This window comes from Pygocentrus nattereri, chromosome 6, assembly GCF_015220715.1.
Source record: "Pygocentrus nattereri isolate fPygNat1 chromosome 6, fPygNat1.pri, whole genome shotgun sequence".
Taxonomy (NCBI): Eukaryota; Metazoa; Chordata; class Actinopteri; order Characiformes; family Serrasalmidae; genus Pygocentrus; species Pygocentrus nattereri.
Window position 1 is genome coordinate 8,592,987 of NC_051216.1, and position 27,508 is coordinate 8,620,494.

The window sequence follows — 27,508 nt, forward strand, 5'->3', positions numbered from 1 at the left end:
CATCTCAATATGTGTGTCATTTTTGTAGAGGAAGCCCAGGTTGACCCAGATGTTGCAATGAGAACTCATTACATTGTGAAAGCTGGCAAAGATGTTGAGATCATGGTGCCTCTCAAGGGTAGACCTGCTCCAAGAGTTTCTTGGAAGAAAGAAGAGCAAAACATTGACAATGATCCTAAATATGATATTCACACCACACCTACATCATCATGCCTTGTAATTTCACAAGTAACACGGAATGATACTGGTAAATATACCATAGATATATCAAATGGAGTTGGCCAGCCGAAATCATTGACCTTATCTGTGAAAGTACAGGATACTCCTTCTGCATGTAGAAATCTGGTCCTGAAGGATGTCACTCGTGGTAAGGTGACCCTTGTCTGGGAACCTCCACTCCTTGATGGTGGTGCTGAAATCACTAACTATATTGTTGAGAAGAGAGACTCTTCAAAACGCACATATGCTTCTGTCACAAACAAATGCATGGAAACTACATATGTAATTGAGGAGCTCTCTGAGAAGGCATCATACTTCTTCCGTGTAGCAGCAGAAAATGAGAATGGAGTAGGTGATCGATGTAATACAGCAGAGCCAGTTAAAGCCACTGAGAAACCAGGTCCCGTTAAAGATCTAGCTATGAAAGACTCCTCAAAGACATCAGTGACTCTACAGTGGAATAAACCGGATTATGATGGTGGTAGCATTATTACTGACTACATCATTGAAAAGAGAATTCAAGGTCAAGAAGATTGGAGCCCTGCTGGCACAAACAAGCACTGTGAGCATACGGTCACAAAACTTAAGGAACTCACAGAGATGTTCTTCAGAGTTTGCTCCACAAATGAGAAGGGCAGTAGTGATTTTACAGAGATTGGTCCAATTAAAGTTAAGGACTATATCATACCACCAGAGGCAAACCTTGAGGAGTATCCTGATGGACAGGTCAGTGTGCGTCTTGGCCACAATGTGCACATTGAGTTGCCATACAGAGGTAAACCAAGGCCATCTGTTCTGTGGCTGAAAGACAATTTGCCTCTGAAAGAAAGTGAAAGGATTCGCTTCAAGAAAACAGAGAACAAGGCAACCCTTATGATAAAGAATGTAGAAAAAGAGAATGGTGGTAAATATACACTTACTCTTGACAACAATGTCAGCAGGAAATCATTCCATGTACAAGTCATCACCCTTGGACCACCTGCCAGACCCATTGGACCTATTCGCTTGGATGAGGTCAGAGCAGAAAGTATTATGATATCTTGGGATGAACCAAATGATGACGGAGGTGGAGAAATTACTTGCTACAGTGTTGAAAAACGTGACACCTCTCAGACAGACTGGAAAATGGCTTGTTCAAGTGTAATAGGAACATCATTCAAGGTACCCAATTTAATCAAAGGAACTCAGTATCAGTTCAGAGTATGTGCTGAGAATAGGTATGGTGTGAGTGAACCACTAGTTTCACAAAATGTCATTGCCAAGCATGAGTTCAGACCACCAGGTCCACCGGGCATGCCATTCGTCTACAATGTCACCAATGATGGCATGACTATTCAATGGGAGGCTCCTATCTTTGATGGTGGCTGTCCAATTCTTGGATTCCATGTTGAAAAGAGGGAAACAAACAGCATCATGTGGCAGAAGGTCAATTTAGTCTTGATCACTGCAAGAGAATACAGGATTAATGGACTTATTGAAGGTCTGCAATACCAGTTCAGAGTATATGCTCAGAATGATGCTGGACACAGTCGTATGAGTGATGAAAGCAAACCAGTGATGGCTGTTTCTCCTGTTGGTGAGTTGAACTACTGAACATTTTATTCTTCAAAAATAATGTGTGAAAATCCTGACCAACACTGAACTGTTTACATTATATGTGTTAATTTTAGATCCTCCTGGTATGCCTGACTATGCTGATGTTACAAGTGAATCTGTGAAATTAAAATGGGATGCACCCAAAAGAGATGGAGGAAGCAAAATTGTTGCTTACAATGTTGAGAAGCGTCAGGGACAAGGTCGTTGGTTGAAGACCAACTTCTCAGATGTAACTGACACTGAGTTTATAGTGACTGGCCTAACTTGTGGCGAGCGCTATGAATTCAGGGTTATTGCAAGAAATGCCATTGGCACTGTTAGCCCACCTTCTCAGTCTTCTGGCTATGTACTCATCCGAGATGAAAGCTGTAAGTACATGCAGTACATATTATTCAGCCTTTTTTTTTACCAAACACCAATATTTTCATATAACAGTTATTTTACTTTTTTTGTCCCCCGCCTTACAGTCAGTCCAAACATTGAATTTGGCCAGGAGTACTTTGAGGGAGTTGCCATTAAAGCAGGAGAAAGCCTCAAGCTTAAAGTCACAATTAGAGGAACACCAACACCCAAGGTCACATGGTTCAGGGATGATGTGGAATTAACTAAGAAGATGGCTGACATCACAACAACTGCTGGATTGAGCACTCTCTTTATCAGAGATGTCGACCGCTCTCATCGTGGAGTGTATACTGTAGAAGCCAAGAATCACTGTGGAACCAAGAAGGAACAAAAGAAAGTTGAAGTCTTTGGTATGGATAATGTTGTGTCTCCTAGCCATGTCTTTGCTTGTTTCTTCTATTACATCTTGCTAACCTGATGTTCTTTTTAGATACACCTGGAGAGCCTGTTGGACCAATTGTCTTCACAAACATCTCAGAGGGCAAAGTAACACTTTCATGGAATCCACCAGAGAATGACGGGTGCTCTGAGGTCACTCATTACATAATTGAAAAGCGAGAGACCTCCAAAATTTCCTGGACACTAGTTACAGATCAATGTGAGGAATGCACTTACAATGCCACCAAACTGATCAAGACTAATGAGTATCAGTTCCGTGTTTCTGCAGTGAACAGGTTTGGTGTCAGTAGACCACTGGACTCTGTTCCTGTCATTGCCCAAATGCAGTACAGTAAGTTTACATTTAACTCAAGTACTAATTTATCATGTATAATGATTGTTAAAAGACAACAACAAATAAATACATTGTTTCCTTAGAATAAAATGATATAAAATAACTGTTTTCCTTCTTGCAGCTGTCCCAGACTCTCCTGGTACTCCAGATGCAACAGATGTTGATGGAGAAAGTATTACAATCAACTGGGCTCCACCAACAAATGATGGTGGAAATCCACTTAAGCATTACATTGTTGAAAGACGTGAGAAGAAGACCGGGCGCTGGTTAAAGGTCTTAACTAGGAAACCCATTGTCGAGGCTGCACACAGAATTACTCACCTAACTGAGAATGTGGAATATGAGTTCCGGGTTTATGCAGTTAATGATGCTGGAGTGGGAGCTCCAAGCAATATTTCAATGCCTATTAAATGTGCAGAGCCAACTGAAGAACCAGATGCTCCTTCAATTATAAATGTCACTGACACCACCAATACTACTGTGAGTCTGGAATGGACCAGGCCTGGATATGATGGTGGCCTGGAGGTTCAGGGCTACATTATTGAGATGTGCAAGGGAGCTGAAAAAGAATGGCATAGAGTCAACGAGGATCTCTGTACTGTCACCAAATACACTGCAACTAGTTTGGAAACTGGAGCAGAGTACAAATTCCGCATTAGTGCAGTCAATGCCATTGGAAAGGGTGAAGCAAAAGAGATTCTAGAACCAGTACAAGCAGTGGATAGACTGAGTGCACCAGAGTTTGAAATCGATGCAAGCTTCCAACAGACACACATAGTCAAAAGTGGAGGCAGTGTATGTCTTCGCATTGCTTTTAAAGGAAAGCCAGCACCTAGTGCTTCATGGATAAAGGTGGATGGAGAACTTAGTGTTATGTCAGATATAACTACCACAGAGAATTTCACTTGTTTAACAATAGAGAACTGTACACGAACCGACAGTGGAAAATACACACTTGCTCTTGAGAACAACAGTGGTAGCAAATCTGTTACATTTACAGTGAAAGTGCTAGACACACCTGGAGCTCCAGGTCCTCTCACGTTCAAGGATGTTACAAGAGGAGCCCTAACACTTACATGGGAGCCTCCAGTCAATGATGGTGGTGCACGTGTTCATCACTATCTTGTAGAGAAGCGTGAGGCCAGTCGTCGTACATGGACAGAGGCAGCACCTAAGTGTACTGAGACAAGGTTGAGAGTTTCCGATCTCCTGGAAGGAGTACCCTACTTTTTCAAAGTCATGGCAGAAAATCAGTATGGCCTTGGTGAGGCTTATGAAATGCCTGATCCAATTGTTGCCACAGCTGAACCAGCTCCACCAAAAAGATTGGACATTATTGATACCACTGATACAACAGTTACCCTTGCTTGGCTGAAGCCTGAACATGATGGTGGCAGCCGTGTTACAGCTTATTGTGTTGAGGCCAAAGCAAAGGAAACAGATAAATGGGTTGTTGTTGGTTCTACCAAAAACTTAACTCTTGTAGTTGAAGGCTTAACAGAAGGTACAGAATATGAATTCCGTGTCAAAGCAAAAAATGATGCAGGGTTCAGTGTACCTAGAGAAGCATTCTCATCTGTTATTGTTAAAGAGCCTCGTATTGAGCCAACTGCAGATCTCAGTGGCATTACCAACCAGCTCATCACTTGTAAGACTGGAAGTCCATTTGAAATTGATGTCCCAATTAGTGCCAGACCAGCTCCGAGTGTTATTTGGAAGCTTGAAGAAATGAGACTAAAGGAAACTGACAGAGTTTCAATCAAGACAACCAAGAATAGGACCACTTTGACAGTTAAAGAAAGCATGCGAGGTGATGGAGGACGATACTTCCTTACCCTTGAGAATGTCACTGGTGCTAAAACTTTCACTGTCACTGTCAATGTGATTGGAAGACCCAGTCCTCCAGAGAGCCCTATTGAGATTTCTTCGATTACTTCTGAGTCTTGTAAATTAGAGTGGAATGAGCCTGAAGATGATGGTGGAACTGAGATAACCAACTACATTGTTGAGAAGCGTGAATCTGGCACCACTGCCTGGCAGCTTGTGAATTCCAGTGTGAAACGCACATCATTCCATGTCTCACATCTGACAAAATACATGCAATACACTTTCCGTGTCAGTGCTGAAAACAGATTTGGTGTGAGCAAACCAACTGAGTCTGAGACCATTGTTGCAGAGCATCCATTTGGTGAGTAATAACATAAAAATTATAATCAGGGCATCATTATTATTAACCAGTAACAAGTATTGAATTTCTGAAGCTTAAATTTATTCCCTGTTTTTCTGTCACAGTTCCACCAGGGCCTCCAACCAGGCCAGAAGTGTTTGCTGTCACTGCTAATAGCATGAGCATTCGCTGGGAAGAACCATTCCATGATGGCGGTAGTAAAGTCACTGGGTACTGGATTGAGAAGAAGGAGCGCAACACCATCCTCTGGGTCAGAGAGAACACCATCCCTTGCTTTGACTGTTACTATAAGGTGGAAGGTCTTGTTGAAAGTCTAGAGTACCAGTTCAGAGTTTATGCAATGAATAGTGCTGGCCTCAGCAAAGCAAGTGAAGCCTCCAAGAAAGCTGTGGCTCAAAACCCAGTTGGTAAGTTCAGGAGTGAAGTCCAAAAGGTGTTTTGTTTTACATAAATCTTTTCTTTCTGATTCTGACGTTTTTCTCTGTGTAATTATCTTTTAAGATCCCCCAGGAAAGCCAGAAGTGACCAACGTGTCACGGTCCACTGTTTCAATTAAGTGGTCTGTGCCACTGAATGATGGTGGAAGCCCAATTGTAGGTTACATTGTTGAGCGCAAGCCATACACCGTTACTGGAGAAGGTCGTTGGCTGAAGTGTAATTACACTAATGTTACTGATACAAACTTCACTATTACTGCACTGGGAGAAGGGGAAGTGTACGAGTTCCATGTGATTGCCAAGAATGCTAACGGCGTGTTCAGCTTGCCATCAATTTCAACCGGAGCAGTGACTTGCAAGGCAGAATACAGTAAGACTCAATTTTCATTTGCAAAGGTGGTAAATGTGATGTCTATACTCAAAAGTCAATAACATTTTATTTTTTTTTGTAGCGCCTCCAAAAGCAGAATTGGACAGTAAACTTCTTGTAGACACAGTTACTATCAGAGCTGGCTCAGACCTTGTTCTTGATGCTGCTGTTGGTGGTAAGCCTGATCCCAAGGTCTCTTGGGCCAAGGGAAAGAAGGAGCTGGACCACTGTGAAAAATACTCTCTGCAGTATTCCAGCACCCGTGCTCTGGCAATCATTAAGTTCTGTGATAGAGATGACTCTGGAAAGTATGTTCTGACAGTGAGGAATGCCAGTGGAACCAAAACAGCTGAAGTCAATGTAAAAGTGCTTGGTAAGTCTCACAATTCTCACTTAAAGAAGTAGTTGATTTTATATAAGCTAGAAGAACTGTTTAACTCATAATGTCATGTTTCATAATGTTGTTATTGCATTTATTCTTTTCTAAGATACACCGGGCCCATGCCAGGAGATAACAGTAAGCAATGTGACGGAGGAGAAATGCAAAGTGTCCTGGAAGGAGCCATTAGAGGATGGTGGTGACCCCATCACACATTATGTTGTGGAGAGGAGGGACACCAACAGACTCAACTGGGTCATCATGGATGCTGAATGCAAGGCCCTCACATGTGACATTACCAGACTTTTCAAAAATAATGAATATATTTTCCGTGTGAGAGGTGTGAACAAGTATGGAACCGGTGTTGCACTACAGTCTTCACCAATTTTTGCCAGAAACTCATTCAGTAAGTATAGTTTTTAACAAATATATTTTTAAGAAATTAATTTAGAATGGGTTATTGATTAAATTTCTTGCTCAACTGCAGCTGTGCCATCACCTCCGGGACCACCAGAAATTCTTGCTGTTGGAAAAGATTTTGCGACAATTGAATGGCTGAAATCTGAGAGTGATGGAGGCAGTGAAATCACAAACTACTTAATAGAGAAGAAAGAGCGGAAGAGCATCAGATGGGTCAAGGTCAATAGAGATTCCATACTTAAGGACACGTCCTTCAAGGTTACAGGTCTTCAAGAGGGCAACATTTACCAGTTCCGTGTTACAGCCATGAATGCAGCTGGTGACAGTGAGCCCAGTGAGGTGTCCATGTATGCTGTCTGCAGAGTACCAACAGGTACATTATTCATACAACTAACTTACACTAATTACAATCTTTGAATTAATACTGCATATACAAAAATGTGCTCAATATTAAGTAACTGTGACAAATCTCCACTGTAGGCAAGCCAGATGCTCCTTCAATTCCACGTGTAACAGACTCACACAAGGACAGCATTTGTCTGGCCTGGGCAAGACCAGTGGAAGATGGAGGTGCTGATATTATAGGCTATGTCCTTGAAATGCAAGAACTTGGTGCCGAAGAATGGACCAAGGCCCATGAGAAGAATATTAGAACCACAGAGCACACAGTTACAGGTCTTACTTCTGGCAAAAAGTACTGTTTCAGAGTTGCTGCGGTCAATGTAAATGGAACCGGTGACTTCAGTGACCCATGTACTGAAGTAGAGCCTGTTGAAAGAATCGGTATGTTTCATCAATGAAACATCAATGAAAGTTTTCCCATAGTACTGTTTTTTCTGTCATAATAAAAACAATTTATTTTCTCAGAAACTCCTGACCTTGAGCTTCCGGATGATCTGAAGAAGACGATTTGCCTAAGAGCTGGAAGCTCTCTGCGTCTTCATATTACTGTTACGGGAAGACCCGTTCCAGCTATCACTTGGAGCAAGCCTGGTGTAGATCTTGAGAACCGTGGGTTTATTGAAGTGACTAATACTGCCACCACCCTGATTATTGATAAGGTGCACCGCTACGATGCTGGAAAATACACAGTTGAAGCTTCTAATTCAGCTGGCAAGAAGGATGCTAGCATTCTTGTAAAGATCTATGGTATGTTTTAGAATACTTATCCTTATGGAGTGTGATGTATATTGGGTAAATAGTAGTACACAATGTTTCATAATTGTGTGTGTTTTTTTTAGATACTCCTGGTCCACCAGGTCCTATTAAATTCAAGGAACTCACAAAAGAGTCCGCTCACATTACTTGGGATGCTCCTGAGGTTGATGGTGGAGCACCTGTTAATAATTACATCATTGAGAGAAGAGAAACATCAATGAGAGCCTACAAAACAGTGACTTCCAAATGTAGCAAGACATCATACAAAATTACAGGCCTGGAAGAGGGAATGCACTATTACTTCAGAGTCTTGCCAGAAAACATATATGGTATAGGTGAACCTTGTGAGACACCAGATGCTGTGTTGGTGTGTGAAGTGCCACTGCCTCCAGCGAAGATGGATGTTGTAGATATCACAAAGTCTTCTGTAACTCTTGGATGGGAGAAACCTGAACATGATGGAGGCAGCAGAATCACTGGCTACATTGTTGAAGCTTGCAGGGCCAATACAGACAAATGGATGAAGGTCGCCACTTTGAAATTAACAGATTTTGAGTACACTATTGACAAACTGAATGAAAATGAGCAGTACCTCTTCAGGGTACGTGCTGTGAACAGCAGAGGAATGGGTGAACCCAAAGAAACTGTCACAGCTGTGACAGTACAAGAACAAAGAGGTATTTACCAACCATTTGAAACATGATTTAAATGTATGATTAAGGGCTCTGCTAACAATTACTTAGCAATCTATTCTATAGCATAGATTATCTATAGAATCAAGTAATCTATAGAATAGTACAGTAATCCATCTTGATTCTTTTTGCATTGATTAATCTAAATGATTAATTTTCATAACATAAAACGTTATGACAATACAAAGTTCATATAAATGTTTTTTTTTTCTCATAACTATTTTAACTGCATTTCCAACAATTTGTTAAATAGCGGGACCTTAGATAAAGCCATTAATTGTAACCTTCAACACACTCTCACGAAATGTGGGATTATTATGATTAGAATAATTCCATTATAGTGATTATAATGATTATAATTACTTTAAAATGATCAAAATTATTAAATATAATCGACAGTTTAATAATGCCCTGCTTAATAGCAAAAATAGACTACAATAGCAATAGCCTGTGGGCTAACTTAACACAGCTTTAGCCATATTATTAGGTTATTGTTATGTTAACAAGAAGTGATTTAAAGGCTGGAAACATGATGTTTTAAACCTATAGCAAGAACTAGTAAACTAACTCAATAGTTAGCCTACAAGTGTCTGACCAGAAACACAAATATGTTTATTTGAATCAGACTTCTCTGTGATGATACCACATTGCTTGCTGGGCTAAAACAGGTTATTGGAGAAAGATGCTGCAAATATTGATTATGTGGTCTCTCAGTCTGTAAGCTAGAGTATGGATGATATAATTAGGATATGGATATTGATGATAGGCTATACATGATAAAAAAAAAATGCCTGGATGTTCAGATGGTGTGCTGCGTAATGAATCTGAACAAATAAATATGCACAAATTAAAATCTGCATTTTACATTTACACAGCTTAGTCACAGGATTGGTGACATAATAGAATTATGTTAACAAATAGTAGCAGCCCTCTGTATAATGTATCTATGAAACTTCAAGCAGTGTTTTTTTGTCTTTTTGTCTCACTTGTGTCTTTTTGTTTCAGTTATGCCAAAGGTCGATCTGTCAAGCATTCCACAGAAGATAATCAGTGTTTTGGCTGGCAAACCCCTTGAACTTCATTTACCAATCATTGGAAGACCGCCTCCAGTTTACTCTTGGTTCTTTAATGACAATAAGTTAAAGATACAAGAACGTGTGAAAATCCAGTCAACAGCTAAATTCACCAAATTAACTGTTCTTGACACCACAATCGATGATACTGGGGAGTATACGCTTGAAGTGAAGAATATTACAGGAATTACTACAGAAAATATCAAAGTGATCATTCTCGGTAAGTCTTAACTGTTGTTCATCAGATGTGATTTTGTAAAAAGATTTTTACAAAACTTTAAAAATACAATCTTTCTCTTATACAGACAAACCTGATCAGCCCAAAGGTCCGATTCAGTTTGATGAGGTTGATGCCACTTCAGTTACAATAAGCTGGAACCCACCAGAAAGGGATGGAGGTGCTCCTGTCTCTAATTATGTGGTTGAGCAACGTGATGCTCATCGTCCAGGATGGGTACCTGTCTCTGAATCAGTCAGCAGACCAATCTTTAAGTTTGACAGATTGACAGAGGGAGAGGAATACGTCTTCAGAGTAGCAGCAGTTAATCGCTATGGCACTGGAGATTTCTTGCAATCTGATATCGTGATGTGCAGGAGTTCTAAATGTAAGCAAAAACGTGTTCTCCATGTTTATGTAAAATTTGTACAATTTTACATATAGTCACACTAACTTAAAAAATGTTTTGTTATTACAGCCATTCCTGGACCACCAGGTCGACCAGTTGTGTTTGATGTGTCTCGTGATGGCATGACTGTTGCATGGGAACCACCAGATGAGGATGGTGGATTAGAAGTATCTGGCTATATCATTGAACGCAAAGAGGTCAGAGCTGACCGTTGGGTGCGTGCGAATAAGAATCCTGTCACAATGACGAGATACAGATCTACTGGTCTTATTGAAGGCCTTGAATATGAGCATAGAGTGACAGCCATTAATGCTAGAGGTGTTGGCAAACCTAGTCTACTATCCAAGCCAGCTGTGGCAACTGATCCAGTTGGTAAGTTTCACTTTGGATATTCCTGTATTTTAATTCCCCAAATAACAATATATTGTTAAGACTAATGTTATAACTATTGAAAATCTCTATAGATCCACCTGGATCACCTCAGAATCCAAGAGTCACAGACACCACGAAGACATCTGTGTCACTGGCCTGGAACCCACCTGATGAAGAGGGTGGTTCTAAAGTTTCTGGTTATCTGATTGAGATGCAGAAGGTTGGCTCTGTAGCCTGGATCAAGTGCAATACCACACCTTCCATGATTTGTGAATATACTCTGACTAAAATGCCCCAAGGAGAGGAGTTCAAATTCAGAGTCATGGCCTGTAATGCTGGAGGACCAGGCGAGCCTGCTGAAGTTCCAGGAACAGTCACTGTGAAAGAGAGACTTGGTATAATGTTACTAAAACATCACTATTTTCTGTTGAATTCTTAATTGCATCTAATGAATTTTTGCTAAACTAATCTGAAATCTTTGCTTTATTTCAGAACCCCCAAGTCATGACCTTGAAGCTAAGTACAAAGATGTCTTTGTTGTCAGACATGGAGCAGTCATCAAACTTTCAGTTCCAATCAAAGGCAAACCAACACCTGTTTGCAAATGGTCAAAGGATGGAGCTGAGATCTCTAACCGTGCAATGATTGCTTCCAATGAAGATGTTACTGAGCTTGTTATCAAGGAGGCTGAAAAGTCAGACTCCGGTGTATATGTTCTCCATCTTGAAAACAAATGTGGCAAAAAAGTAGTGCAGATCAAGGTTAAGGTTATTGGCCGCCCATCTGCACCTGAAGGTCCACTTAAGTTTGATGATATCCAGGCTCATTCTGTAAGAGCGAGTTGGAACCCACCGAAAGATGATGGTGGGACAGAAATCCTTGGCTATATTGTGGAGAGGCGTGAGTCTCAAAAGGCAGCCTGGTACACTGTGGATTCACGAGTGGTTGACACATCTCTGGTGGTTAAAGGGCTCCAGGAAAACGTTAAGTACCACTTTAAGGTGACAGCAGAGAATAAGTTTGGCATCAGCGGTTCCCTTAAATCAGAACAACCTGTAGTACCAAAGACTCCAATTTGTAAGTATCTATCTATACATATCTATACATATAAATAAGGATTATCAACTATAAATAATTCTTGTATGCTTTTAAATTAAAAGGTGTGCCAGAAGCTTCAAGCACCCCACCAGAGGTCATGGATGTCACTAAGAACTCTGCTGCTTTGGCTTGGACTAAACCTAAAGATGATGGTGGATCTCCAATCACTGGATACTTCATTGAGTACAAAGAAGTGTCATCTGCTAAGTGGGTTCGTCATGAGACAAAGGTGACTTCTACCATGTACACCCTCAGTGGCCTCACTACTGATGCAGAATATCAGTTCCATGTGATTGCTGTGAATGATATTGGAGAGGGTGAAGCTGGACCTGCATCAGATTCTGTTGTATGCAAAGATCCATTTGGTAAGACTATTTCTTGCTAAACACAAACACACACACATACATATATATATATATATATATGCTTATAATGTAATGTAATGGCTCACTTCTCTGCCTTAGACAAGCCAAGCCAACCAGGTGAGATAGACACTGTGATGGTAACTAAAGACTACATTACCATTCGCTGGGAAGCACCTGAGTGTGATGGTGGAAAGCCAGTCCTTGGTTATTGGGTTGAGTACAGAAAATCAGGAGAAAGCACCTGGAAGAAGTGCAACAGGGAACGCTCAAAGGACAAAGAGTTTACTCAGGGTAACTTGCAAGAAGCTACAGAGTATGAATTCAGAGTATTTGCTGAAAATGAAACTGGAATCAGCAGACCCCGCAGGACTGCAATTGGGATCAAGACTAAACTGAGTGGTAAGTACAGTTGTTGTAGTTCAAATTTGCAATGTACAACTCACACACTTTTTCCCCTAATAAATTAATATATAAATAAATATGTATTGTCTATCTTTTATCAGTTGGAACTAAGCCAGCCCTTAGAAAGGAGATGGATGAAGTTTCTGCCAAGCTTGGACAGACTGCCACCCTAAAATGTCAGATTATTGGAAGGCCTGTTCCAGAAATCAAATGGTACAAAGGTGGAAAGGAAATCAAAGAGGGACGGAAGTATGCTGCAACCTCTGATGGCCGTAACCATGCACTGACCATCTCAACAGATCAACAGGAAGATGAGGGCTTGTACACATGCAAAGCTGTGAATGAAGCAGGAGAATGTGAAACCAGTGGAACCTTGGTTCTTGAAGCAGCACCACAGTTCCCTGCCCCATTAAAAGACAAAATCTTTGCTGGATGTGGTACCACTGTGCGCATCCATGCTGTATACATAGGCCGACCTGAGCCCAAGATTATGTGGCTGCATGGTGCCAAACCTGTTGAGCCTTCTGAGAATGTCAGTATTGAGAATACAGAGCATTACACTCATTTGATTTTGAAGAATGTTCAACGTAGGGTGAATGGTGGACAGTACAGAATCAGAATCAACAATCACTTTGGCTCTGCAGACACAGTAACTCAACTTGAAATCCTAGGTATTTTTTTCTGTGATTTGAAAAATTTATATATTTTACTTTTGGTGTAGTGTTGTAGTACTCAAATAACCTATTATTTTCCATCCTCAGATAAGCCTGCCATGCCAGAAGGTCCTATTGTTCTTGAAGCTTTACTTAAGAATTCTGTGATCATTAGTTGGAAGGCACCAAAAGATGATGGTGGATCAATGATCACAAACTACATTGTGGAGAAGCGTGAAGACAAGGAAGGCGCAGAGTGGCAACTTGTGTCATCATCCATCACAGGCACTTCATGTCGTATTCCCAGCCTTGTGGAAAATGAAGGCTACTTCTTCCGTGTTTCAGCTCAAAACCGTTATGGCAACAGTGAACCACTGGAAACACCATCTGCTGTTCTCATCAAGAGTCAGTTAGGTAAGTCAATTAATAGCACAGAATAAGACATAATTGCAAACTTAACAATTCACATTATCATTTACATATGCATATCATATTTTACAGATAAGCCAGGAGCACCACTGAAACCAGCTGTGTCTGGGGTGACCAAAAACTCCTGCATTGTGTCTTGGAAACCACCTCTTAGTGATGGAGGTTCTAAGATCAAGAACTATCGTCTTGAGAAGAAAGAGAAGAAGAAGGCTGAATGGGTTGCTGTAACCACAGATGAAATCCACCAGACAGTTTACTCCGTTAAGCGGCTTACAGAAGGGGTGGAGTATATTTTCCGTGTGAAATGTGAAAATCTTGGCGGAGAGAGTGAATACAGTGAAGAGTCTGACCCTGTTGTTCCAAAAACTGAGGTTGAAGTGCTTGCTCCTGCCTTCAAGGAAGATCTCAGGAATATGAGTGTGAAATACAAGAGCAATGCAACATTTGTTTGCAAGATAACAGGACAGCCCAAACCTGTGATAAAATGGTTCAAGCGAGGCAAAGAAATACAGGCTGATGGAACCAAAACCAAGATCCAAGAGTTTAAGGGAGGCTATCACCAGCTTGTTATTTCTAATGCTGATGAGGAAGACTCTACTGTGTATCAGATTAGAGCAACAAACCAGGGAGGATCTATCTCTGCCACTGTTTCTCTGGATGTTGAAAGTAAGTTTGCAAAAAACACATCTTATAGTTCATTATCATTTTAATTCAGTATTGGAAATGCCTAATACTGTTTCTCTTTTTCACAGTACCTGCAAAGATTCATTTACCAAAGAACTTACAAGATAAAGAGGCTATCCATGCTCTTCGTGGTGAGGTGGTAAACATCAAGATTCCATTCAGTGGAAAACCTGATCCAGTTATCACATGGCAGAAAGGACAAGACCTTATTGATAACAATGGCTATTATCAAGTTATTGTCACAAGATCATTCACATCTTTAGTGTTCCCTAATGGAGTTGAAAGGAAGGATGCTGGCTTCTATATTGTCTGCGCAAAGAATAGATTTGGCATTGACCAACAAACAGTTGAACTTGATGTCGCTGATGTTCCTGATCCACCTCGTGGTATCAAAGCCAGTGATGTCTCTAGAGATTCTGTAACTCTGGATTGGGTGGCACCTGCTAGTGATGGTGGAAGTAGAGTCACAAACTATATTGTAGAAAAGTGTGCCACCACAGCAGAAAGATGGATCCGCGTTGCCCAGTCACGCGATGCTCACTACACTGTCACCAATCTATTCGGAAAGACAAGCTACCAATTCCGTGTAATAGCAGAGAATAAATTTGGTCAAAGTGCACCATCTGAGCCAAGTGGACCAGTAGTGACAAAAGAAGACAAATCAAGAGTCCTTAATTATGATGAGGAAGTTGATGACACCATGTCTGTTTCTGTGGGTAAAGCTCCACATTCAGAGGCTAAGAACTTACACAACAAATACATGATTGCTGAAGAGCTTGGTCGTGGAAAGTTTGGCATTGTTCATCGCTGTGTTGAAGTTAGTTCTGAGAAGACATTCATGGCCAAATTTGTTAAAGTCCGAGGTGCTGATCAAGCAATAGTGAAGAAAGAAATTGCAACACTAAACTTGGCACGCCACAAGAACTTCTTGTTACTCCATGAGTCATTTGACAGTCCTGAAGAACTGGTCATGATCTATGAGTTCATCTCTGGTGTTGACATATTTGAGCGCCTTGGTACAGCTGACTTCGAGCTCAATGAGCGTGTAATTGTTAACTACATCAAACAGGTATGTGAAGCTCTTGAATATTTACACAGCAAGAGTTATGGTCACTTTGATATCAGGCCTGAGAATATTGTGTACACCACAAGAAGGGGAACCACTGTCAAGATCATTGAATTAGGACAAGCAAGACATCTTACTCCTGGAGACCAAATCAAGATTCAGTACACAGCAGCTGAATACTGTGCACCTGAAATCCATCAGAATGAGATGGTCAGCACTGTCACAGACATGTGGTCTGTTGGTGTCTTAGTGTATGTTCTTCTCAGTGGACTCAATCCTTTCATTGCTGAAACTAATCAACAAACAATTGACAACATCTCCAATGCAGAATACTGTTTTGATGATGAGTCATTCAAAGATGCAAGCGTTGAAGCATTAGACTTTATAGACCGCCTACTTACTAAAGATCGCAAACATCGCATGACTGCTGCTGAAGCCTTAAATCATCCTTGGCTGACTAAGAACACAGAGGAGCTTAGCACTAAGTCCATCAAGGCCACAAGACACAAAAGATACTACCAAGCTATGGTGAAGAAAGAATGGAACACAGTTGTTTCATCTGCTCGTGTTGCCAGTGGTGGGGCTATCAGAAGTCAGAGAGGTGTAACAGTTGCTAAAGCAAAGATTGCACCATTTGAACATGGTCCAGTTGCTGGGCAAATCAGACATGGGGTTGTTGATGAAGGTGATGATGTCAAGTTTATTTGCAACATTGAAAATTATGACAGTAGTACTGAGGTTACATGGTACTGTGGGGTCAGACAACTTGAGGAAGGTGCTAGATATGAAATTACCTATGACGAGGGGCTTGCTACCATAACTATCAAAGGTATCAACAGAACAGATGATGGAACATACAGATGCAAAGTTGTTAATGAGTATGGTGAGGACAGTGCATATGCAGAGCTCTTTGTCAAAGGTGTCAGAGAATACCGCAGCTTCTTCACAGCAAAGAAAGTTGTAAAGAAAGTGAAACGCAGAGTAGACACAGCCAGACTTCTTCAAAGACCTCCAGAGTTCACCCTTCCTTTGTACAACCGCACTGCTTACATTGGTGAAGATGTTCGTTTTGGTGTCACCATCACAGTCCACCCTGAGCCACGTGTCATGTGGTTGAAATCTGGGCAGAAGATTTCCCCAGGCGACGATGATAGAAAATACACTTTTGTGAGTGACAAGGGCCTGTATCAGTTAGTGATTCACAAACTGGACCCAGATGATGATGCCGAATACTCTGTTGTGGCACGCAACAGGTATGGTGATGATAGCTGCAAGGCTCGTCTCACAGTGATACCTCGTCCTGCACCTGCTGATAATACTTTGAGACCCATGTTTAAACGCCTGTTGGCGAACCTGGAATGCAGAGAGGGCCAGAGTGTCCGATTTGAGATAAGAGTGTCAGGAACACCATCTCTAAAATGGGAAAAAGATGGCACACCACTGGCATTTGGTCCACAGATTGAAGTTGTTCATGAGGGCTTGGACTACTTTGTCTTACACATCAGAGACACGCTTCCAGAGGATTCTGGTACATACAGAGTCACTGCAACTAATTCAGCTGGTTCTGCAAGTTGTCAATCCACATTGAAGGTTGAGCGTATAGTACATGTCAAGAAGGACTTTGAGAGTGAGGATGAAAAGAAGAAGAAACAAGCTCTTGAACAGCAACAGATTGACAAAAAAGTACGACTAACACAGATTCTTGCTGGTGCAGATGTCACCCCACTTACTCCTGTTGCACAACAAGCATTGAGAGAGGCTGCAACCATGTTCAAACCAGCAGTTACCACCAAGAAAGTAAAGACTGAAGCAGAGGAAGCAAAAGAAAAAGAAGAGAAAAAGAAGAGAGCTGAGGAAAAGAGGTTGAGAATGCCATATATTGTTCCTTCACCTCGTGTTCATGCTCCTACTGCTCTTGAGGAGGATGTGGAGATAAAACACTTCAAACCATTCTCTGACATGAACTGGTACAAGAAATTACGGGACCAGTATGAGTTCCCTGAGCCATTGGATAAGATTCCTCAGAAGAGGCTTAAACGTATCAGGCTTTCAAGGTGGGAACAATTCTATGAAGTGCCTATGCCAAGAATTAAAGACCATTACAAGCCAAAATGGCGTATTTCACAAGATGACTTAGAAACTGTAAGACCAGCAAGGCGCCGTACTCCTTCTCCAGAAATGGAAGCTTACTACAGAATAAGACGACGCTCCCTTGGTGATCTTTCTGATGAGGAACTGCTTCTTCCAGTTAATGAATACCTGTCAATGAAGAGAACTGAGGAGGAAAGACTTAAACTTGAAGAAGAACTTGAACTGGGATACTCTGCATCTCCTCCAAGTCTGAGCCCTGTACGCTTTGAACTTTCTGCTTTGCGCCATCCTTCACCAAAAAGAACTGCATATGATGAAGAGGAAGAAGGAGAAGAAGTTCCAACTTATGACTCCTATCGTATACCCTCTAAATATGAGGCTGGCCCAAGCTACATTGATCTACGTCAGAGACATGAAAAGGCAACATACAGACCTCCAAGACAGAAGCAAAGGATGTATGAAGAAAAGGAGGACCAAGAGCTACTCAGATCAGTCACAACCACCACAAGGCTAACCTCCTACAAGAGTCAACTGAAACACATAGAGTTTGAGGAAAAAACAAGAATCTCAAGAAAAGAGAAAGTAAAAGTTTCAGCACCAGCAGTGGTTGAAGGAGCTGCAGTTGACCTTCCTGATGTACCCATTAGATCATTTTCACCTGGCTATGTAAAAGTAACACGCCCCAAGTCTAAGATACTCCCCTCAGTAGTGAAAGAGAAAGAGGTTCCAATGCCAGAGCAGACACGACCACGCTCCCTGAGCCCTCCTTCAACTGAAAAAGAAGTCTCTACACAAGACTTGTCCACAAAAGTTGATTACATGCAAAGGTATGAGGCAAAGAAGAAAGCTCTGAAAACTAAGACAAAGTTTGAAATTGTGACTCAGCAGCCATTCAGTCTTGACCACATACCTAGGGTGACAGTAAGAATGCGCTCTCACCGTGTATCAGTTGGTCAGAATACAAAATTCACACTGAATGTCCAATCTAAGCCCGAGGCACAAATCCAGTGGTACCACAATGGCCAGCCTATTCAAGAAAGCAACAAGTACCATATGTATAACATGAGTGGAGTTCTTTCTCTCCAGATTATTGACTGCCAAGAAGAAGACAGTGGCACATATCGTGTTGTCTGCACAAATGCAAAGGGAGAAGCCTCAGACTATGCCACTCTTGATGTTTCTGGAGGTGGATTTTCTGCATATGCTTCTCAGCGCAAAGATGAGGAGCCTCCAACACCCTTTGTACCTGAAATGACAAAAATGGATGTTTATCATGTGTCATCAACAAAAGCAGCTGCCACTTCTGAAACACAAGTGTCAGAGACAGTAACTGAATTAAAAACATCAGAAATCAAAAGTGAGACAACAGAAACTGTTGTTCATGAAGTTGTTCAGGAAGTTGTTCATGAAGTATATGAATCATCCGAGAAGAAACTTGAAGTCACAACAGTGACCGAAGCTCCAGTAGAGACAAAGAAACCAACCCTTCCAGCTACAATACTGACTAAACCACTCTCTCTGACAGTATCTGAAGGAGAATCAGCTAAATTTACATGTGATGTGGATGGTGAACCAAAACCCAGTGTAACATGGATAAGAGAGGGACAAACCATTGTGTCATCTCACCGTCATCACGTAACAACAACAGAATACAAGTCTACATTTGAGATCTCCCAAGTTGAGGTCTCAGATGAAGGTAATTACACAGTAGTTGTGGAGAATTCAGAGGGTAAGCAAGAAGCTCAGTTCACCTTGACTGTTCGCAAACCAACACCTGTGCAGAAAGTTGTTGCTTCTCCACCAAGAGTGAAATCTCCAGTCTCCCCACGCGTGAAGTCACCTATTGGAATCAAATCCCCACCAAGAATTAAGTCACCTGAGCCAATCAGGTCACCTCAGAGAGTTAAATCCCCACTAACAGCAAAGTCACCAACTCCAAGAGAGAAAACGGCAAAACCTACTTTCACAGGAGAACTGAATGACATAATGGCTTCTTCAGATACCATTATCAAGCTGACAGTGAAAGTGACTGGTGAGCCTAAACCAGTGATCTCCTGGATGAAAGATGGGAAGGTAATTATATTATTTGTAAGGATGGCTTGCTTAGATAATGTATCATTAAGACATAAGCACAAACAGATATTATAATGATCGTGTTTAACGTCCAACTTTCTCATTTCAGAGTGTATCTCAAGGTGGCAAATTTGAGATATTTGAAGAACATGGTTCTGCACATTTTGAAATCTATGATTCCAGTGTCTCTGATAGTGGCGTATATAAATGTACTGCCACAAATAGTGCTGGATCAGTTACGTCAAGTTGCATTGTCACTGTTAAAGGTATGGTAAGCTATGTTAATTACTCTAAACTTAATACTGAGATTGTTGTTAATTTGTTATTAATGTGACTTCAATCATTTCCATTGTTCTCAGAATCAACAAAAACAATGTCAGGTATTGTGGAAACAAAAGCAGAAGAAATTGTAAAAAAGGAGATTATCCATGAGGAAGTCCAGTCCTTTACAGAAATGAAGGCATCACAAGCACAAATGACAATGACTGAGGGTCAGTCTGTCATATTAAAAGCAAGCATCCCTGGGGCTTCTGGCGTGAAATGGATTCTGAATGGAGTGGAACTGGCAAATTCAGAGAACTACAGATATGGTATTTCTGGCAGTGACCACACTTTGACTATAAAAAGTGTCAGCTCCTATGATAGAGGAATCCTCACATGTGAGGCAAAAACTGAACAGGGTGTGGTCAAGTGCCATTTTGACACAGTAGTTAGTCAAAAGCGCTCAGATGCACCACGTTTTGTAGTGCAACCACGTTCACAGAATGTAAATGAGGGACAGGACGTCGCATTTACTTGTGAAATCACAGGGGAACCTACTCCTGAAATTGAATGGCTCAAGGACAATAAAGTGGTGAGTAGCGTTACATTTTTAATATGTAAGATTTGAGCTGTTTGAGCTGGTTGGCAAAGTGAGAACAGTATGTGTTGAGATTATAAAATGATTATTTTTCCTGGCTTTATGGGCATAATTCCCTGTTTATGAATTTACATGTCATGTTTAAATTATACTTTGAAAAGTATGTTGATTTAAACAAATTCTGATGTTTTTGTTTTCCAGCTATCCGTAACATCAAATATGAAACTGAGCCGCTCTAAGAATGTGTACACACTGGAGATTCACAATGCCGCTGTTGAAGACAGTGGAAAATACACAGTAAGAGCCAAGAACCAATTTGGACAGTGTTCTGTAACAGCATCTCTCAATGTTCATAGTAAGTCTTTTTCTTCTCTTTTTATCTTTAAACATCAGTACTTGCATGACAGTGAGGTTCCTCGTGTTTCACTCGTGACACATGAGAAATTGCTACATATACATCAGCACAAACCTGCGTGCACGGTGTAATACAGATTTTTTTGTAAGTATTATGATTTCTGTTAAGCTGATCTCCAGACTATAGTACTGTATTATTTTGCATGGATAATACTGTACAGACACTATAGTCAAATACACAAGCTTAACTGCAAAGGAGATCCATAAATGAAACAGTGAATTTTGAGTGGAATGTTCCTTTATCAAATGACTTGCCTGTATGCCTGTGTGAATGACCTGGTCATTATTTGATATACTCTCCTAGCTCTGGTTGAAGAACCTGTCAAAATGATAGTAGTGGAGAAAGGTTCTGATGCTACAAGCTTGCAAGGCGGCTACTCTGCCTTGCATATGGCTTCAACAATGCAGGAGGCAGCCTTCCGCAGCTCCAGCATGGCACAGGTTAAATTTCAAAGCATGTCTGCAACTAGCATGACCTCCATGACATCTGAAACAAAGGTAGCCATGAGTTCAAGCAGCATGATGGAAATGTCCAGTCGCTCACATGTTGCAGGATCCGCTATCAGATCCATTACTCGTGGGGTCAGAGGTGAGAAAGAAAAAAAAAACTGCCTTTATTTATTTATACCACGTGTAGTTTTCTGGAAGTGCCATGAGACCCATGACGCCAACAACGTTCCCATAATGTGTTTTATTTTACAGGTGTACCACCTAAAATTGAAGCTGCCCCTGAGGATATCAGCATTGAATCAGGAAAGGTTCTGACTGTGGCCTGTGCTTTTTCCGGAGACCCGGTGCCAGATGTTGAGTGGTCTCATTCAGGGAGGATACTGTCCAGTGAAGACAGTGGAAGGTTCCAGATTAAAACAACTGATGAAATCACGACACTCACCATTAGTAGCGTGAAACACAATGACGCTGGGGCATACATCCTCAAACTGTCCAATGAGTTTGGGTCTGATACTGCTACTGTTAATGTGAGCATTCGATCTATGTAAAGAAAAAAAATTACAACAGTAATAGAACCCATAACCCCTTTTCCTTCCTGCAATATCTTTTTATTTATTGAATGAGTTAAAAAATACTCTGTTCTAGATAAAGACCTGGATCTCTGTTCTTGTAAATATGAACTATTTTTATACCAAACTTGACATTAATTTATGCCAAACTAGACTAAAGTCTAAAGTTGTTATAAAATGTGCCATATTGGATAATTATGACTAGGATTTTTGAACCATTTTTCTGTGACATGTACATAATGTATATAGCCGAATATAACGGTTATGGGAAATGTATGAATTGTTATTTATGACAATTTTAACTGAAAAAATGGAACTAATTGTTTAACAGGAGAAAGTTTCTCATGGAACGAATACCCTGTAAAACCTGAAACAAAACTATGTGCCTCAACAATAAGTTGAAGTCTTAAGATTGCCTCAGCAGGTAGAGAGGCTCCCTGTTGAAGTTCTACAAAATCAGAGAGACAATGTTATGCACTGTACATCTGTGCAGGCAGTAATGCAGTACTCATGAATTTGTAACTTGACCACAAGACCTTGAATGCTGTTTGCATCTTACCCTCATGTAAGCAGCATGACTAGGCCTTGTGTTCAGACTGACTATGTCATACCACTATTTTAATGACATGCTCAAAGTGCGAGCGGCCTGCAGTTTGAGCTGATGATGTTCTGTGCACAATTTCTGGCAAAGGACTGTTTGAATCTGATTTTATGAACGTAACATCACCTGGCCATTCATTTCTAAATCAGTTCAAACGCTTCTTTGCAGAAGCTGTGCCACCTCTTGGAGGATTGCTAGATTATATTTTGTGTGTTTGTGTGTTAGTGTGTGTTAGCTTTAGAATCTCATCTTGTCAGCAGTCAGGGCAAACATCAAGCAGTGTACCACAGCCACTACATCTGCTGTGCAAAGAAAAGAAAAAATGAATGTAATGCCCTGCTCTTTGATTTAATAGCAATTAATTTATGTAGCATCACCTATATATTCAGCCTCCTTGAGTTTTATGAAGTTCTGATTTAATAAAGCATGATTTCAGCACCATGAAGCTTTAGCAGTTGTATTTCATTCCCACTTCATTCCTGTTATCCTCTACCCTTTGCATGCTTCCAGCACACTAGTCACCACACAATCCACTACATTAATGCAGGTGGGACAACAATTACATACTAATTGTAAACTTCATCCATCAATTTCCATATTAAATGACTTTAATAGCAGCAGCACATTTAGCTACATCAGTGTCATCACTGGGTGTGACCCTGTGGTGATTAAAATTGTCACAGTAGAGTTCAGAGACAAATAAGGGGCAGATTTATTGATGTTTGCGTGTGAAAAGCTCGTCTTATTTTTGGTGCAAACATGAATCACATGGAACAAAGTTCTTCAAACATTATTTTTGAGAAAGCTGCTTGGCGTGGAATGTCATGAAGGAAATAAAAAAACAAACAAACAAAATAGGTTTTAAGAAAAATTGTTTTAAAGTCTTGTCCCCCTAATATGTGGGTGTATTTTACACATCAAAGAACAGCTTTTACCTAATACTGTTTTGAGATTTTTCTTTTACAGACAACTGTTAAAAACAGAGATTTTTTAATCTGTAATCCCTTCTTTAAAGCTATTCTAAGGCTTCCTGCACATTTTGGATTCTGTGCACTGTAGTTTGTGCACACAGCAAAATGGTTATGCTAAAATAATATAATTTTCAAACAACTCGGATGCACTCATCACACACAGACTTCAAGTCCAGCTCATCCCTCCAGCTGAAAATGAACGTAACATAAAAACAAGAACAGAACATAAAATAAATGAATTTCCTCAAAATTGAATGAATCATTGATGAATCAATTCGTTAGTTTCTGATAATAATTTCATGGTAATTACTCATGACATCAAAATAATCAGACTTTCTAAAGGAGTAATTATTCACCTTTTTCAAGTTAGTCATTATTCTGACCTAGTAGGTCAAAAATATTAGGAAAATTAGTAATTATTTTGATGACTAAATAGTGCCAGTGTTTATTTGGCCAATCCAATTGGCCAATTGGACATGCTAAATTGCCCCTGGGTGTGAGTGTGTGAGTGACTGTCTGTGTCTGTCTGCCCTGTGATGGACTGGCGACCTGTCCAGGGTGTATCCTGCCTTCCGCCCGATGACTGCTGGGATAGGCTCCAGCACCCCCCCGCGACCCTGACGGAGAAGCGGCTTGGAAAATGGATGGATGGATGGATGGGTGTTTATTTGCTTAGAAGTCCTTAGTACAAAACCCGCTAAACTGGCCACCCATCAGTTGAAAAGTGTTGGTAGACTGTCTCTCCTAGTAAATCTGACTCTAAGCCTACAGGATGCAAGACAGCATGTCATCTACTGACCGTCGAATCCTACTGACCCTGTCATCCAGTCCCCATTATGTACACTACCATGAAATGAAACTGTACATAATCCTGAATAATGTGCTGTCAAGGTAATGATAATTACCAGCTCTTTATACTTGCCTGATAGTATTGTAAGCAATGGTAACAATTTACAACGATAGTCCATCTATTAACAGTACTTAACACAGTAAAAAGCATTACTAAACAGTAATGCTGCAACTAGACACAGGAACGAACATCATTTTAGTTTACAATCACTACTAAATGGATAAATAATATCTCAATCATTAACTAATCATAGTAATAAAACTAGCATATCACTGATGTCAGAAGAAAACCTTGTACCTCCAAAATGACTTCACAGGAAAAAGGAAAAAACTATTTTTAATGCAAATTAACAGAACAAGATGTTCTTCCAAGTCATTTTGGGCCGTTTCTTTCGGTCCATTCATCATAAAAATTACATGCAATGTAAACAAAAATGCATATATGAGGTTTTCTTCCAAAAACAGTGATATTGTATATTAACGTGACTCAACAATTGGGCCAGTACACACTAAAGCATTAATGAACAATTATTTGAAGTCTATGGTAAGGTGAAATAAAGACTTAATTAATAGTTTATAACTAAATCATTCATCAATTAACACATTGTGTAGACAGTAATTCTCATGGCAGGCAGACTGTCAGATACAGTATTCCTGCTCTGCATGTTTAGGTGTTTCACTGTTCCAACTAATCAGGGCCCAGTTTCCCAAAAGCTCTTAGAGTGAAGATCATCTTAACTGGTAGAGAGAGCGTACAGTGTAATTCTTGAGCTACCATTTAACGGTCGTGCATGTGCTGAGATAAGGCAAGACTTCTTGGTAAAGGCTGAGATCTGTGGAGAGGCTCCGTGGTCTTCATGTATGTGATTGCCTTTTCTGCTCTTTTCAAGAAATAGATGTTAGCACATTTCTTTACTTCCAATGTTATTAGTTTCAATATTTTATATGTAATTCCTTTTGAATGTACTACTTAAGCATTATTAATAATTATTCGTTATTTGATTTAATTTAAGTTGGCTGCACATATCTCTTAAGAATGGCATTGTAAGTGTAAGAAATCTAACATATTACACACACACACACACACACACACACACACACACACAGCATACAGTATCTCACAAAAGTGAGTGCACCCCTCACATTTCTGCAAATATTTTATTACATCTTTTCATGGGACAACACTATAGAAATGAAACTTGGATATCATTTAAAGTAGTGTACAGCTTCTATAGCAGACATTCTATTAATGTCTGAACAGTTGGCAACAAAAGTGAGTCCACCTCACAGTGAACATGTCCAAATTGTGCCCAATTCTGTCACTGCTCCCAGGTGTTATGTGACTCACTAGAGTTACAAGGTTCCAGGTGTGAATGGGGAGCAGGGCTGTTAAATTTGGTGTTTTGGGGGGAAGACTAATTACCAAAGGCTCCTCTATACGAGTAAGTTTTTAGCCTAGACTTAAAGAACGACTCCCGAACATTAACAGGAAGATTATTCCAGAGCTGGGGGGCTTTGTATGGGAAGGCTCTCCCCCCTGATGTAACTTTATTAATTCTAGGTACCAATAGTGAGCCAGAACTGTGATCCAAGTAGGCGTGATGGTTCATAGTATGAGAGAAGCTCACTCAGGTACTGAGGGGCGAGTCCATTTAGTACAGTGTTTCTGTGCTGTTCTAGTGATATTAGTTATATGTGCATCGAATGACAGATCTGGGTCTATCACGACACCAAGATTTTTAACAGACATGCTTGATGCAACTGAGAAATTGTTAAGTTTAAGTGTTAAGTTAGAAGTTTGTTTCTAGCTGCTTTTGGACCAAGAAGGAGCACCTCTGTTTTATCTGAGTTAAGTAAGAGAAGGTTACACGACATCCAGTCTTTTATGTCTTTTACACAGTCCTCAATCTTGCCAAGTTTGATTTTGACATTCAGTTCGCTTGATATATATAACTGAGTGTCATCGGCATAGCAGTGGAAATTTATGCTGTTTACTGATAATGGTGCCCAATGGTAACATATAAATTGCGAATAATATAGGTCCTAAAACAGAGCCTTGTGGAACTCCATACTTTACTTTTGCACGAACAGATGATTCACCCTTTACATTAACAAACTGATATCGATCAGTGAGGTAGGACCTGAACCAGGAAAGAGCTGTTCCTGTTACCCCTACAAGGTTTTCCAGTCTATCTAGTAAGATAGAGTGGTCTACTGTGTCAAATGCTGCACTAAGATCAAGAAGAACTAGCAGAGACACATTTCCTTTGTCAGAGAATAATAAAAGATCATTTACAATTTTTACTAGTGTTTCTGTACTGTGATGTGGTCTAAAACCAGACTGAAATTTTTCATGTAGATGATTCCTATACAAATAGGAGCTTAATTGTTTTGCTAACGCTTTTTCCAGGATCTTAGATATAAAGGTGAGATTTGAGATAGGTCTATAGTTTGATAGTTTGCAGGGATCGAGGTTAGCTTTCTTAATCAGCGGTCTAATTACTGAAAGTTTAAAGGTTTTTGGGATGTATCCAAGGCTAAGAGAGGAGTTTATTATTGACAGAATAGGCTTGGTTATTTCTGGTAAGATTTCCTTGAGTAGACCTGTAGGAATCGGATCTAAAATACAGGTCGATGGTTTTACAGAAGAAACGATTTTAACTAGTTCATTTTCTTGAAGTAAGGTAAATGATTCCAGCCTCTCTGCAGTGATTATACTATTATCAGGGTCTAGACTGGCATTATAAGCCAGCAGGTTTGTGGAGTTTAACTGTGTGTTCAGAATTTTCTGCCAATTTTTTTTTTATTTTATCACTAAAGAAATTCATAAAATCATTGCTGCTATAGGCTGATGGCATCTGGGGTTCAGTGACTGTTTTGTTCTCTGTTAGTTTAGAAATTGTGCTAAATAGTAATGTAGGATTGTTCTTATTGTTTTCTATGAGAGAGGAGAGATAGACTGAGTGTTCTGCAGTAAGAGCTCTTCTATAGTCTATAGGCTCTCCTTCCAGGTGGACTGGAACACTTCTAATTTAGTCAGACGCCATTTTCGCTCTAGTTGTCAGGCAGTCGGTTTTAAAGCTCGAGTGTGATCGTTACACCAAGGGGCGAGTTTTTTCTGCCGTACTATTTTATTTTTTAATGGAGCCACACTATCTAAAGTAGATCAAAGAGTATCCTCTAAGAACTTAAGGATAGTATCTAACTCGGTAGGATTAGTTGGACAGCTGACAGAAGCTGATAGCTGAGGGAAGTTTCTGATAAAGCTA

The 27,508-nt window shown here is 40.3% G+C and overlaps 1 protein-coding gene across 1 annotated transcript in view; it reads left to right on the forward strand.

The window, feature by feature from the left end:
• The window catches only part of ttn.1 (titin, tandem duplicate 1), a 149,029-nt gene extending 126,165 nt beyond the window's left edge, over positions 1 to 22,864 (forward strand). The window contains exons 175-203 of the mRNA XM_037539622.1: positions 29 to 1,795; positions 1,890 to 2,183; positions 2,283 to 2,567; positions 2,648 to 2,947; positions 3,072 to 5,138; positions 5,243 to 5,545; positions 5,640 to 5,945; positions 6,028 to 6,318; positions 6,434 to 6,730; positions 6,812 to 7,117; positions 7,225 to 7,527; positions 7,612 to 7,893; positions 7,986 to 8,579; positions 9,600 to 9,887; positions 9,973 to 10,272; positions 10,363 to 10,665; positions 10,758 to 11,060; positions 11,158 to 11,742; positions 11,826 to 12,128; positions 12,228 to 12,527; positions 12,632 to 13,201; positions 13,292 to 13,597; positions 13,685 to 14,278; positions 14,365 to 19,526; positions 19,636 to 19,792; positions 19,886 to 20,379; positions 20,587 to 20,740; positions 21,104 to 21,388; positions 21,502 to 22,864. Of these exons, the coding sequence (XP_037395519.1) occupies positions 29 to 1,795; positions 1,890 to 2,183; positions 2,283 to 2,567; positions 2,648 to 2,947; positions 3,072 to 5,138; positions 5,243 to 5,545; positions 5,640 to 5,945; positions 6,028 to 6,318; positions 6,434 to 6,730; positions 6,812 to 7,117; positions 7,225 to 7,527; positions 7,612 to 7,893; positions 7,986 to 8,579; positions 9,600 to 9,887; positions 9,973 to 10,272; positions 10,363 to 10,665; positions 10,758 to 11,060; positions 11,158 to 11,742; positions 11,826 to 12,128; positions 12,228 to 12,527; positions 12,632 to 13,201; positions 13,292 to 13,597; positions 13,685 to 14,278; positions 14,365 to 19,526; positions 19,636 to 19,792; positions 19,886 to 20,379; positions 20,587 to 20,740; positions 21,104 to 21,388; positions 21,502 to 21,797 (17,795 nt within the window). The 3' untranslated portion in view covers positions 21,798 to 22,864. The remainder of the gene's footprint in view (positions 1 to 28; positions 1,796 to 1,889; positions 2,184 to 2,282; positions 2,568 to 2,647; positions 2,948 to 3,071; positions 5,139 to 5,242; positions 5,546 to 5,639; positions 5,946 to 6,027; positions 6,319 to 6,433; positions 6,731 to 6,811; positions 7,118 to 7,224; positions 7,528 to 7,611; positions 7,894 to 7,985; positions 8,580 to 9,599; positions 9,888 to 9,972; positions 10,273 to 10,362; positions 10,666 to 10,757; positions 11,061 to 11,157; positions 11,743 to 11,825; positions 12,129 to 12,227; positions 12,528 to 12,631; positions 13,202 to 13,291; positions 13,598 to 13,684; positions 14,279 to 14,364; positions 19,527 to 19,635; positions 19,793 to 19,885; positions 20,380 to 20,586; positions 20,741 to 21,103; positions 21,389 to 21,501) is intronic.
• The last annotated feature ends 4,644 nt before the right edge of the window (positions 22,865 to 27,508 follow it).